This window comes from Culicoides brevitarsis, chromosome 3, assembly GCF_036172545.1.
Source record: "Culicoides brevitarsis isolate CSIRO-B50_1 chromosome 3, AGI_CSIRO_Cbre_v1, whole genome shotgun sequence".
Classification (NCBI taxonomy): domain Eukaryota; kingdom Metazoa; phylum Arthropoda; class Insecta; order Diptera; family Ceratopogonidae; genus Culicoides; species Culicoides brevitarsis.
In genome coordinates this window covers 12,767,415-12,782,476 of record NC_087087.1, presented here as the reverse complement: position 1 = coordinate 12,782,476, position 15,062 = coordinate 12,767,415, and the positions used below count along the sequence as shown (strand labels likewise).

The 15,062-nt window shown below is 25.8% G+C and overlaps 1 protein-coding gene across 1 annotated transcript in view; it reads right to left on the bottom strand.

Moving 5' to 3' along the window:
• Positions 1 to 1,835: 1,835 nt before the first annotated feature.
• LOC134835929 (protein pellino) overlaps positions 1,836 to 15,062 on the bottom strand; it is a 40,606-nt gene continuing 27,379 nt past the window's right edge. The window contains exons 4-9 of the mRNA XM_063850955.1: positions 11,494 to 11,685; positions 4,343 to 4,531; positions 4,184 to 4,282; positions 3,243 to 3,396; positions 3,008 to 3,185; positions 1,836 to 2,073 (exon numbers count right to left, since the gene is read on the bottom strand). Of these exons, the coding sequence (XP_063707025.1) occupies positions 1,947 to 2,073; positions 3,008 to 3,185; positions 3,243 to 3,396; positions 4,184 to 4,282; positions 4,343 to 4,531; positions 11,494 to 11,685 (939 nt within the window). The 3' untranslated portion in view covers positions 1,836 to 1,946. The remainder of the gene's footprint in view (positions 2,074 to 3,007; positions 3,186 to 3,242; positions 3,397 to 4,183; positions 4,283 to 4,342; positions 4,532 to 11,493; positions 11,686 to 15,062) is intronic.

Sequence of the window (15,062 nt, the reverse complement as noted above, 5' to 3'; positions counted from 1 at the left end):
TTTAACGAATTTTTAATTTTTCACTGAACTTTTGCCTTTAATTGATGATTTTTACTATAAAAATTACCTTAAAATGCCTTAAAATGATGATTTTTAAAAAGTGAGGTTAACTTTCCCAAGCCAAAGATCGCGTTGATCGAAAATTTTCGAATTTTTGAATAAAAATTATTTTTTTAACGAAATTTTAATTTTTCACTCGATTTTTACTTTTAAAAGATGATTTTTTCCAAAATTGAGGTTATTTATTAGATTTTTACTTAAAAAATTACCTTAAAACGATTATTTTTTAAAAGTGAGGTTAACTTTCCCAAGCCAAAGATCGCGTTGATCGAAAATTTCCGAATTTTTGAATAAAAATTATTTTTTTTAACGAAATTTTAATTTTTTCACTGAAATTTTGCCTTCAATTCATGATTTTTTTCAAAATTGAGGTAAATATTTTAGATTTTTAACTTAAAAATTACCTTGAAATGCCTTAATATGAGGATTTTCAAAAAGTGAGGTTAACTTTCCCAAGCCAAAGATCGCGTTGATCGAAAATTTCCGGTAGGGGGCGCTTTTTAATTAAAAAACGAATTTAAATTTTATTATATTTTATTTATTTTTTGTCTTTGTTCTTCTGTTTTTTTTTTCTAAATTTAAATTTTTCTGCTTTTCTTCACACAAATAAACATTCAGGCGATTTTTTTTTTCGACAATTAAAAGCAAAGAAATTTCCTTAAGATTTTAAAAGGATTTCTTAGATTTAAAACGAGTTCAAGAAAGAGAGAGAGAGATAGTGGGAGAATAGATCGGAAATTCTTTTTTTTTTTATTTACAACAGAGATTTTCCCTTTTTAATAATTATTATTATTTTTTTTTTTTTTTTTGAAAATTCAAAAAAATTAAATTTCAGTTCTGGGTTTCGTTCTACTAAAAATTATTTTAATTATTTAAAAATTATTTTCTGGCACTGCCAATTAAAATTAAAAATAGGAAGATAGAGATCAACGTTAAAAAAATTTAAACAAAAAAAAATTAACAAAGGAAGAAATTATTGAAAGGAAGGCGATTCTTATAAATAATTAGCAGAAAATCGTATAAAAAACTTATAAATTAAAGATTACTTATTTTTAATATTTAAATATTACAAAAAAAAATTAATTTATTAAAATTAAATTCCCTTGAATATCAGAGAAGTAAGTTTGTAATTAATAAAAAATTAATTTTTTTCTCAGGACACTTACAAAACTAGGATCAAGTCGTATTCTTATCATGGCTCATCAAGGCTTCAACAATTTTTTAATTTAATTTTTGTTAGCCATTTACTATTTTTTTTTTATTTATTTAAAAATTTCAAAATTAATTTCAAACAAAATAATTTTAACGAAAATACTGAAAAAAAAATTAATTTAATTTTTAAATAAATTTCTCTCTTTTTATGCACTTTCCGATTTTTTCTCTGATATTGATTAAATTTTAAATGTTTTGATAATTTTTTTTTAAATAAAACTCTTTTTTTTTTTTCTCACACTACTAAATACATTTTTTCTGTTTTTTTTTCTTTAAATTACATCCTACTTTATTTTATTCTATTATAACTTCTTTGCAATTTTTTAATTTATTTTATTTTATTATAATTTATCATTAATTAGCTTATTTATTGTATTTTATTCGGTTTTTATTTAATTTAATTTATTATTTTTTATGTTTCGCAAAAAAATAATTTTTTTTCCAAATTTTTATTTTTGCAGAAAATTTCGCGTGGCTAATTTAGCTCGCACTACTTTTTTTTTTGTTGAAACACTTTTTTTAATTAATTATTTTTTTGTTCATTTTCTGAAGTAAAGTGATAGAAGTTTTTTGTATTTTTTCGATAAATTGAATGGTTCATATTTCGTTCCGTGGCTTTGATGTTGCTGAAGAGAAGAAGTCTTTGAGAATGGGTTGACGCTGTATGAGACTATCTAGTCCAGATTATCCTGGAATATCAGCTTGATGTAGCCGGGAGATCCGACCAGCGGTGTGGCACAAAATGGACAAACAGCTTGGAAGCCATTTGTTCCGTGGGGGATATCAACGTTAGCCCAATATCTAAAAAAAGAGAAAAAAATTTTTAATTAATTTTAATTAATTTTAATTTTAATTTTAATTTTAATTTTAATTTTAATTTTAATTTTAATTTTAATTTTAATTTTAATTTTAATTTTAATTTTAATTTTAATTTTAATTTTAATTTTAATTTTAATTTTAATTTTAATTTTAATTTTAATTTTAATTTTAATTTTAATTTTAATTTTAATTTTAATTTTAATTTTAATTTTAATTTTAATTTTAATTTTAATTTTAATTTTAATTTTAATTTTAATTTTAATTTTAATTTTAATTTTAATTTTAATTTTAATTTTAATTTTAATTTTAATTTTAATTTTAATTTTAATTTTAATTTTAATTTTTTAATTGCAAAAAATTCATGAGGAAACATGAAAAAATTAAAAAAAAATTAATCCTCTTACGTCATAAAACCACAATTAAACGTTAAAAAAGCAAATATTTGTGTTAAAAACCACTCATTGCAGCTCAATTTCGCATTTAATTACAAATTTCCTTCATTTCTTTGAAAAAAATTTAATAAACTTTCCCCGTTATCCAATTAAAAATCAATTTTTCAAACGAACCTCACCCTCTTTCGCGAATTTTTTGTCGATGTAACACTCGATAGCCTTTAAAAAATTACCGATTTTCACGAAAAATCTACGTAACAATCAATTACGGGCCGAAAAAAATAATAAATTATCGACAAAACACATGCAAAAAATGTTATTCGGTCAAGTGGAAAATCCACTTTTGCAAAAATGTTTCGTTTTTATGCCGAAATGGCATGCATTGGCAGTAAATTTCGTGTATAACTTTTTTTTTCATAAGTAGTTCAATGCTAGAGTTACAGTCTTCGCCAATAAAGTAAATAAATTTCATGTGCATTGACCAGGCCAAGGATTTATTGCTTTTTTTTGTGTGTTCGACTTACTTCACAGTTTTCTCGGTTGCCATGTGTCCGCAGGGATTAAATGCATAAGTTGGCGGGCCCGAATCCACGTAGAAGGCCTGCTCGATGCCCATACAGAGCGTCACGACAGGCCCCACTTCAAGACACATCGGGCATTTGCGTGCGTTCGAGGACTTGTCTTGCCCCCAATCGTGATGTCCTGCGAAAAAGTTGAAGGTTAATTTGAGGAAATGGTGCGAAAAATAGCGGAACTCACCTTGCACATGACCACAATTCAAATACACGTATGGCTGGTTAATGTGTTCGCCCATTGTAACTTTTCGCGGTATTACGAGCGTGTTGAGGCCTACGGGACATTGTGGTCTGCCAGCGTTTATTTCATCTACTAATTTCTCTAAATCACGTTTTGTCTGAAAAAATTAAGGGAAAAAAAATTATTTTAATAAATTTTTCATTTTTAGTTGACATTAAAATCAAATATTAAAAAAATAATTTAATTTTATGGATTACTTTAAATTTTAAATGATCAAATAATTAAAAAAAAATAATTTTAGATTTTTTTTTAATAAAATTTCAATAATTTAAAAAATTTTTAAAAATAAAAATATGTAAATAAATTTTATTTTTTTTAAAATTAAATAAAAAAATTAATCTAAATTTTATTAATGAACAAATAATTTTTAAAAAATTATTAATTTGTTCTTTTAGAATTATTTTTACATAAAAAAATAATTTTTTTAATTTTATTTAAATTTTTTTTATTCATATTTTTTATTAGATACCTAATTAAAATTATCTTAAAATATTTTTTAGAAATTAAATTAAAATTTAATTAATTAATAAATAATTTTAAAAAAATGATTAGATCATTTAGATTTTTTTTTTAAATAAAATCTTTATAAATAATTTTAAAAATAAAAAAAATATTTTTTTTTTTTTTTTAAAAATTTAATTTAAATCTAAATATTTTCATAATTTTTGATTAGAATATTAAATATATTTTTTTAAATATTTATTTATTATTTTTAAATTAAAATTATTTTTAAATAAAAAAATTTGATTAATTAATTAAATTAAAATTTAATTTAAAAAAAATTAAAAATTAAAAATAGAATTTTTAAATTTTAATAAAAATTATTTAAAATTTTTTTTAATCTTTCAGCTCATCTAACATTTTTAGTTGAAAAAAAAACTTACCGGTGAATGTTGCAGTCCCTCAGCAGATCGCCACAGTAGAGTAGCGCCGCACAAATCGATCAAAGTTCCATCTTGAAGTACATTTGATTCATCATAAATCTACAAAAAAAAAATATTTTTCAATCAAAAACCCCAAAAATCTCATCAAAATTCACTTACAGGTTGTCCCTTTTGCTGCGCCGATCTCGATTCCCGTAAACTAAAGACATCACCGCCAACCGAAGTTTCCCGCCATAAGCCACATTTTGCACTTCCTCCACAAAAGTCTCCCTTTGGATGCATTATCAACACGCCATTTGTCGTAAGTCCATCAATTTCTACATTATCCTGCCATTTTGTTGCCTTTTCCTGCAAAAAAATCGGAGAAAAATGGGATTAAAATTAACTGCATGCCGGTTTATCATTAGGTTTCGAGCACTGATTTATTTTTTGTCAATTCATCATTTGTTGAGTTTTTAACCTATTTCATGCAGTCACAAGCTTAACGTGTTCCGTGTCATTACCAAGAATGGAAAATTTTGCTGTCGCGACACTTTTTGATGGTTCTTTGTCTTTATTACGACGATATTTTATCCCTTTACACTTGAAATATTCAACATTCTTTGGGGGTAGTGAACGAAAATTGGAAGTTTACGTGTCATCGGTCGATTGAAAGGTGCTTCAACTTTGATAATTTTAAGATATTGTCACAAAAAAAAGTTGAAATGAAAAAAATTTCCTTTCTTTTTGTGAAAAAAATTAAATTTTAACATTTTTGTACTCCTCAACGTTGTATATTTTTTTAAAAATCAAAAATTTTTGACAAAAAAATCATATTTCTAAAAAACCTAGTTTTTAAATTTATTAAAAAGCTTTTAAAAATTTATTTTTGACTGAAATTCGTTCAGAAAAACTATTTTTTACAATTTTGTACTCCTCAGTGATTTTTTAAAATTAAATAAAAAAAATTAGATAATTTTAGAGTTTTAGTTAAAAAAACTAAAAGTGAAGAAATTTAACTAACTTTTTTTTTAAATAACAGAAAATTTCATAAAAATCACAATTTCGTACTCCTCAATAACGACAGACGGACAAACGGACAAACGAAACGGACAAAAATTGATTTTTCTTCGAAATGTTGTAAAAAAATGCATTAAAAACTTAAAAAATCCTATTGAAACTGAAATTGCACAGAATTTCCGTATAAATGTTAAAAAAACAAAAAAAAAATCCTTTTACAAACGAAGTCATTATCATCTACACGCGCTCGTTAGCTCACTAAATGCACACCAGTTTTATGATTAATGTACATTTTCTTTGTTCACGTTTCTCCATGCTTTGCATTCTTTTCATTTGTAACGAAAACGGAGCCTCAAAAGGAGTAATTCGAGTGAAAAATATCGCTTTAAAGGATAATCTTTTCGTAAACTTTCACATGCGCTCATATTAACCCATTAGAACCTCAATTTTTCTCCAAATCTCGTTGTCAAAAAGGAAAAACAAGGAAAAGGTCGCCCACGTTCAAAATTAAGACAGAATTTTTACTTAATCTCACCCTAATCCGTGTCGCTCGCTGGGTGATGTGACATGATGCGAGGAAAAATGTCACAGCGGAAGTTTAATTTATCATTGTTAAAGCTGGATTTCTTTTTTTGGGTTTATCGAAAAATTTTCCATTTATTAAAAATTGAAACGATCGATATTGATTGGTAATTTTCTACAATGTAAAAATGTCGGGAAAAGCGATAGACTCATAACAATAAAATAAAAAGTACTTTCGAGCATAAAAATGTTATTATTGTCGTTCATAATAAACATATCAAAATGTTTGCAATAAAAAGTGACTCGAACCATTGATTGTCACGCGAAGAAAAATATAGCTGGGAATGTGCTGGATTGGGTGACATTTGTCATAAATTAAAGGACCCGTAGACTTCGTTCTACTTGTGGAAAGTTTTTTTTTTGTATTTCGAAACAAAAATTTACTCTTAAAATTACCCAGTGGGACGAAATAACATTTTTTAAGGCCCTGAGGTTTTGAAAATAAGGCCCTCAAACTTTTCCATGGAAATTTTATGAAATTTTTATTTTTTGAAAAAAAAATTTTTTTTTCCTTTTTTTTAAATTTTTTTCCAAAAGAAAATTTTATTTTTTGAAAAAAAAAAATATTTTTCATTTTTTTTTTATTTTTTCTAAAATATAAAAATTTCGGAATTTCTCCGTGATAAAGTTTGAGAAACTTATTTTTAAGACCCCAGGGCCTAAGACCCTATTGGGTATGTAATTAATGAAATTTTTAAACAAAATTGTATTTTGGGTCCTTTATTGATAAATTAACCCTAAAAATATCAATTTTCTTAATTTTCAACAAATTTTTCCATACATTGTCCTAATTTTTCTGTTCAAAAATCTTCAGCTGGTCTCACTTACAAAATCTCAAAAATTTTCTTGAACCAAATCTTGAGTTATTTCGTTTCAAATGGATTTTAAATTTCTTTCGAAAAATCGAAACTCAAAATCCATGAAACGCTATAACTCAAGTTTCGGTTTAAAAATCTCATTAGAAATTTTTGTAAGATATCAGATTTAGCTAGAAAAAGGTTTTCGAACAGGAAAAGTATGAGAAATTTTTAATATTTGCACAATAAAAAAAATTTTTAGGAAAATAGTTGAAATTACTTGAAATGTGTGTTAAGTTAGTTCTGAAAATAGACGCAGATCTAAAGAGGCGCTACTTTCAATTTTTTTCCGAAGCGCCCTCTGTGAGAATTTCTTCTAATCCTCAAAAATTATTAAAAATTCGAAAAAATTCTCACTGAGGGCGCTTCTAATTTTTTTTTCTACCGTAGCGCCTCCTTAGATCTGCGTCTATTTAACAGAACTACCTTAACACGCATTTCACTTGTTTTCAAGATGGTATTGTCCAATTCTTTTTATTGTTTGTGCAATGGAATGTTCATCTCATGTACATTCATTATACAAATAGTCTCAAATGTCTTTGTTATCCATGCAAAATAATATATCAAACTTCGTACAATTGCGAATCCCAAAAGACAAATAATTTCCCAGACATTTACAATTTCACCGAACAAACACTCGAAAATGGTTTGCACCAGAAATAAACGACCGACGATATATTTTCACTTTGAATTCTTAGAATAGGCAGCAGACGCAGTCGAGTGTGAGTGCGAAATAAGTGTGATATTTGAAACACTATTAAAACACTTCCTTTATTCGCCATTCACTCATAATAATAATAATAAACGAGTGAATATTTACATACTGTCCCACATTATTTTCACAAGAGTTGCGTTCGTTTCTCATCACTGCCGTTGCCGCCATTCGTCGTTGTAATATGTGGCAGAAGAAGACGATGCTGTTCTAATTAAATTCACAAATATTTATACAAAACATTTGTACATGGCTGCTTTGAACTCATCTCGTTGCTCAACTCGACAGACGTGGAATTTTACTGCCAGACCTGATGACGAGACGGAGTATAAAAAAAAGGCATAAAAGGCAATGACTGATAAACGCAATTTTTTATCGTTTAAAGATCGATGTTTAGCAATTTCGCACATAAATAAATTAATTAATATTACCCGAGAAGATACAGTTTTTAATTACATCGCGACGTACTTTGATCTTCTACGAAAAATTTCTCTATTTTAAATTTAACTTCAGTTTTTTTAGTAAAACGTCAAGTCGACATCACTCACATTTCACTCGAATTTCAAACAAAATCTTAATTTTATTTTAACAAAGTCTTTTCATGTTTAGTTGTAAAAAAAAATTTGATGTATCCAGAAAAATTATGAAAAAAGATATTTTATGTCAATCTTTGGATGTAGTTTCGTTGTTGAAACGATGCGATGGTGACCTACATTTTTCCGAGTTACATACAGAAAAAAAAATTTAATAAAAATAAAATGAAATTCTGTCATGGGAAAGTCAAATTTGGTAATGTAAAGAACATTCTACACGGTTGGAAACATGTGACGAAAACATTTAGCAGGAAAAAATCGTTTGATGATGACGACTCTGGGATGCATGTTGTGTGAGTAATATAGTAATAAAGTTCACAAAAAAATGTAATAATCTTTATGAGTTTTACGATTTTTTTTAGTTAGCATTTTTTTTGGATTCTGAATATTTTAAGGTAAAATTTTTGTATGGAATTGAAAAAAAATCTTAAATTTTCAATTTTTTTTCAAAATTTTCAAATTTGAGAAATAAAAGTAATTTTTAAATTTTTTTTTCAAATTATTGGATTTCTGAAGAGTCCACTAAAAACTCTAAATTTATGAAAAACCTTTGAATTTAAATAAATTTTAAAAAAATCACTGGCTTTTCTTATAATTTACTTAAAAAATTCATCAAAAACAGGAAAAAATTTATAAATTAGTTCTAAAAATAGACGCAAAATAAAAGAGGCGCTACAGTAAAATGTTTGTTAAAGCGCCCCCTGTGAAAAATTTTCTGTACCAAAAACTAAAAATGTCAAAGGTATTTAAAATTTTTAGAATTTCTAAGAATTTTAACTGTTTTTGTACTCAAAACTTAAAAAATTAAGAGAAAAAAATATTTTTCTTTAAAAAATTGAAAATTTTAAACGAAAAAAATTTTCGAAAATTTTTAAAAAGTAAGAAAAATTTATTCTAAATAATTTTTTACGAAAATTTCGAAATTTAAAAAAAAATAAATTTATTTAGAATAAATTTTTCTTACTTTTTAAAAATTTTTGAAAATTTTGATATTTTTAAAAAAATAAATAAGAGAATATTTAACAAAATTTTTGATAATTTTTGTTCATATGAAAATTTTCTAAAATAACCCAAAAATAATATTTTTTTGAAACGCCCTCTGTGAGAATTTTTATGAACTAAATTTAGTTAGATCCGATCTAACCTAAAAAAAATTAAAATCTAACAAAAAATGTAAAAAAAACAATGAAAATCATTTCCATATCCTTGAAAAAACATGTCAAACTCCCTAAATCCATCACTTTTTGTCCTATTTTCATCATTTACCGTCCTTTTAACCACTTTTTTGCGCACTGAATCAAATATTGTCACTTTTTATTCTTCCACACTTTCCTTTCATTATAATTTTATCCTTTGTTTTCTCTTTGGATTTTCATTCATTCATTTTGACGAAACTTTTTTTTGTCGTCCCAAAATCCGACTAGACAGAAATAAAGGAGAATTATTTTCATTAAAAACAAAAAAAAAGTTGATCCTTTGTTCAATTCAACAGGCTCCATTTTCAGACCACTCCAAACTTGAGGCCACAAAAAATCATCACACGATTAAATTTTTGTCGCTCTCTCTCTCCAAAAAATACAAACTTTTCAAATGGTTTTTATGACGAGATTTATTTTTACAGCAAAAAAAAAACGAGAGACAAAAAAAGTTGTTGACTAACTTCGGAATTTACTGAAACGAAAATTTGTAATAAAAAACCACACGTTTTTCCGTTGGTCGCTTCTCATAAATTTTGTTAAATCTTTCAAATTTAATTATTTAGACATGCTGGATGGATGGAGCGGGAACATTTGTTTGGTGATGACAAGCAAAAGACGAAGAAGAAAAAGGGCCCATTCAGAAACGTAAATCTAGCCCATTTAATTTGTGGAACGTGACATTTTGAACGTGAGTGTGAGAGAATTTACGCGGATTTGGATGTTTTGGGATTAAAATTTCACCTTGTCTCGGAAGATGACAAAATATGTGACTCTGAGATGAGACTGATAACTTACTTAAAAGCAAATGTTGATTCAAGAGACTTTGTGAGGAGTAAACTTTGCATACGAGATGATCAGAAATTTCTTTGTCCTCAGCTAAATTGCGAAGAAATTACGTTTCGAAGCTTAAAAGTAGAATCAAGGATTTTTAAAAAAGATTTTTTTTTAAGAAAAAATGTCAAACAGTTAAAATTTAATGAAAATTTATTTCAAAAATTAGATTTTGAGACACATTTTAAGGAAATTTTTGAAAATATTTTGAAAATTTTAACTTTTAAGAAAAAAAATTTGAGAAATTTTCAATTCTTAATTTCTTTGATTTCGTAAAATCCTAATTTTGATAAAAAAAATTCCGATAAATGGTTCAAAAATAAAAAAAAAATTATTAAAAATGAAAAAATTCTCCAAATATGAGCTTCTAAAGTAACATTTTTGGCTGTTGTTGTGAATTGATGAGTAAAAAAAATTATTTTGGATAAAAATTAATTCAAAAATCTAAAAAATTATAAAAATTTGATAAAAAAATATGAAAAATTTAAAATATAAAATAATTAATTTGACCTTCTAGACAAATAACTTTTTTAAAATTTATTTATTTTTTAAATTTTTAAAAAATAAATAAAAAAAATAAAAAGAATTAATTTTACTACAAAAAACAAATTAAATTTAAATAAAAAAAAAATAAATAAATAAAAAATTATTTTAGGAAAAAAATTAAAAATAAAACTAAAAATTACGTAAGATTGTAAAAAATTTAGAGAATTTCAAAAAAATTGTTCCAAATTTTATCAAATATGGAATTGTTAATGTATTTAAAAATATTTTTAAAAAATTATAAAGGCTAAAAAACTAAAAATTTGAATTGAAACAGAAAATTAAATTAAAAAAAAATTAATTAATAAAAATTAATAGTTCAAGTCAAATACTTTACTTTTTGATTTATTTTTCATATAAATTTTCCTCTGAATATTTAATTTAATTTAATTTAAAAAAACGTTTTTTGAGAACAAATTTTAGTATATCTTATTTGTAAAAAATTTTTGGAAAATATTTTTTAAAAATTATGAAAATCTATGAATTTTTATATTTAATTTTAAAAGAAAATCTTCCAAATTCGAAAATTTTTCTTCGAAAAAATTTCTTTATAAAAATTCTATTTAAAGTCCGAAAAAGTAAATTTCTCACAAAGATTACTTCCATTCCTAATTAAATATTTCGAGCGTTACATTGCATTGTTTACCCTTAAAATTTACATTCTTAGCTACTCACCAGCATCAAACACAAACATTGCAACTCACACAAACACAAGAAATTATTTTACACACAGAAATTTACTTTTGTTTGTTTTGATAACAGACTCTCTTTGTTGTAATTCCCTCCTCTCACACACTCGAGTACTTTTTTGTTGAAATATTGCGCGTCGTCTGCAAATGCATCGTCTGGCTTTTTGCGTCTTTAAATTTTCACGCAACCGAAAATTTCGACGTAAATTTTTTCCCCTCAAGTTTTTCATGAAAAATCAAAATAAATCGCATTTTGTGCCCGAAAAATTATTAAATTAAATCACGAAAGTGTGTCAGTTACTTACCCCTAAAAATATATTTCGGCTCGAATCAAAACCAGCTGCATAAATTCTCGCCTTGTACGGCTCGTTGCGATCCACTAAGATACGACAGGCAAAACGTGAAATTGTACTTTGGAGCACTTTTGCGTCTTTTTTGTCGCCCGGTAACGTGTCCATGACGACAAAATCTATGGGTTGCTCTGAAGATCGACCCACCTGCAAAAAAAAATAAATAAAAAATTGTAACAAATCATCATTAAAAAAAATTTTTAAACATGAATGCACTAAAAATGGATATCAACCCAATTTTTTTCGATTTTTTTTTTTTTTTGATTTTTAGTCAACTCAGAAGGTAGGCAGACGACTTCATTCATAAAAAACGAAAAAAGTCAAAGTAAAGCTAAAATGATTGATTATTTATTGCGAGACGAGCAATCAAGGGACAACACTTGACACTCTGTGATTAAAATCTCATAACAGAATTCTTGTTAGTAAACAACGCCAAAGACAAGACAACAAAACAAAAAAAGAACAAAAATCAAATATTTGAGGAATGTGATACCAAAAAAAAAATCTCTTGTTTTTGTCTGAAATTTGAGGCAGGCACGATTTGATTATGTCTGATTAAAAAAAAATGAAAACGTAACAGAAAGAGACAAAAACAGAAGGTGCTTCAAAGAAACGAGAATTTGTGTTATTAGATCTTGTTTTGCATCCAACGACATTGTTGTTGTGGATACATGCCGATTCGGAGTAAAGAACAAAAAAAGAACGTTATTAACTGCTTATAGGAAGATAATGCGGTTTGATGGTCGTGAAAAAAATTTTTAAATGATTTTTTTGAAGAAAATTTGGGAGGTTTTGGTCTGTCGTTTAAAATTTTAATTCTAAATTTAAAGAAATTTTTTTCTCTTTGAGTTTATCTAAAGTGAATTTTTGGAGGAATTAGAGCTTCAGATAAGCAAAATAAAAAAATAAGCTGAATTCAATAAATAGAGATGAAATTAGGGTTTAAGTACTCTAAAATATCAATTTTCACAAACAATTTAAAAAATGTTTCGGCTTCAAAATTTTTTCTGAATTAAAATTCAAATTTAAAGAATTAATTTAAAATTAATTTGAATAAAATTGTAATTCGTTTGTAATAAATCCAAAGGTCCACAACAGAAACGCGAGAACTCATTTTTGTGAATTTATAAATTTTATTTGTTCGACTTGTCTTGTTGCGATCTAAGTACAGAATGAATCTCTTTCTCTAAAATTATGCCAATGTCAACTGGACCTTTTTGGCCCCAGTTGTGATAGTTTGTGATAGTATTAAAATAATTTTAATTATTTTTTATATATTTTTACTTTTAAATTATTTTTTAATTTTTTTAAAGAACAAAATTAAATTTAAAAAAAAATAATTTTAAATTAAATATATAAAAAAATTTCTAAATTTTCGTTCAAATTTTGCTTTAAAGAATTTTTTATCAATAAACTTCAAATTTATTTTATTTCTTTTAAAATCTAAAGCGAGATTTGCATAAAAAACTTTTTGTTTCTCTGAAAAAAATTAAAAAATTGACTTAACAATTATTTATTAATTATTCAAAAAATATGAAAACCCTTTCGTTTTTTGAAAAAAACAAAAAATAACTCAAAACCCTCAAATTTTACTAACTTTCAATTTTATATTAAAATATTATTGATCTTCTTTTTACTTAAATATTTATTTATTTTTTTTTAAAGTAAAAGTAAGAAAACTTTTGTTTTTACGCATATTTTATTATTTTCAAACCCTAAAATTGTTTAAAAAAAATCACTTAAAAATTTCAAGTTAATTTTTCATAACTTTCAAGAAGGTCATTGACCTTTTTTAGACGTCAAAATCCAAAAAATTCTAAAAACACATGTCTTAAAAAATTTTCATGTCAAAAGTTCACCCATAAAATGCACTTTAGTCGACCTCTGTCAAAGACTAAAAAAAGAATTTAATTTTTTTCTTCCTTTGCGTGTGGTTGCTTAGTAGCGTATTGAACCGAAAAAATTCTCTCTACTTAGAAACGAGAACGAGAACAACACCACGATTTCTTACACTTCTTTTTTTTTTGTTACTGCCAGAGATGCTGTTATTATTGTTGGTCTTTGTATTGCCAAGAAGAAGCAACAAAAAACGTAGTAAATGAACTCACATGGCGCGCAAATCACGTAGATTCGACACAACAAAGAAACACATTCATGGAAGAAGTACTTAAACGCGCGCTAGATAAAGGGTTGCGTAGTAAATGTTGAGTTATTGCGCCTTTGATTTCGTGCGAGGTGTGAATGAACATCCAGTAAATGTCATGTTTCGTAAAAAAAAACGACTCTCCTCGATTTTTTTTTTGCTATGATGAAACATGAATATGACTCGAAGCGAGATTCAAAAGAATAAAAATTATTCACAGAATTGAAATATTAAATTTTTTGCCACATTTCGAAGAAAAAACTGGATTTATGATGAAATTCGTTATGAGGAGTATCAAATTGTGAAGTGAGGAGTACAAAAATGTGATATGTTTTTAATTTAAGAACTCATATCGACAATTCATAGGCCTTGAGGAGGAAGAAAATTTGACGCTGACATTTTCTTATTCCTCAAGTTATTTTTTTTACATTTTCGTTCTCCTCATTTTACAATTTCATACTCCTCATAAATTAATTTTTTTTCTTTCTTCAAAATGATGCAAAAAAAGTTATTCACAGAGCTGAGTTATGACTTTTAACCACTTTTTAAAGAAATGCTGAAAAAAAGTTGCTAAAACTAGTCATGAGGAGTACCTTATTGTGAAGTGAGGAGTAAAAAATGTGATATTTTATTATTCAAAAACTTATGTTGATCTTTTAAAGATCTTGAGTCTGAAAAATACTTAAAGCTGACATTTTCTTACTCCTCAAGATATCATTTCTCATTTTTGTACTCCTCATGAATAAAATTCAAACTTCAAAATGTGGCTGAAAAAACTTTTCACTGAGCTGAATTATGATTTTTCAACCGCATTTTGTAGAAATTCTGAAAAAATTGGCTGAAGTCAGTCATGAGGAGTACCTTATTGTGAAGTGAGGAGTACTAAAATGTGAAATTTTAGTATTTTGAGGAAAAACTTATGAAATTTTTGACGAATTATCTTTTTGATCATGAAAAATTGAAATTAAGGACATTTTCTGGGCTTTGAGGAGTAAGAAAAAGTCAGTCTAACCTTTTCTTACTCCTCAAAGTATAAAATTTTTTCATTTTTATACTCCTTATAACCTAAAAGATTATTTATCAAATAAATTAGTTCAGTTTAGATGAGTTTTTAGTCAAAATCAACATTTTCGTACTCCTCACTTCACAATTTGATACTCCTCATTTGTAAAAATGCAATTTTCTCTTCAAAATATGGCAAAAAATTATTCAAAAAGCTAAATTATGATTTTTAGCGCGAACAACGCCTCAAAAAAAAAAGGTTCACCTCAGCAGTAGTAAATTGTACAGTAAACATTGTTGTTGTTATAAATTCACATGCACAAAAATTTACACAATTTATCAGACAAGTAAATTGAATGCGCGTTCCCGGTGTGTTTAT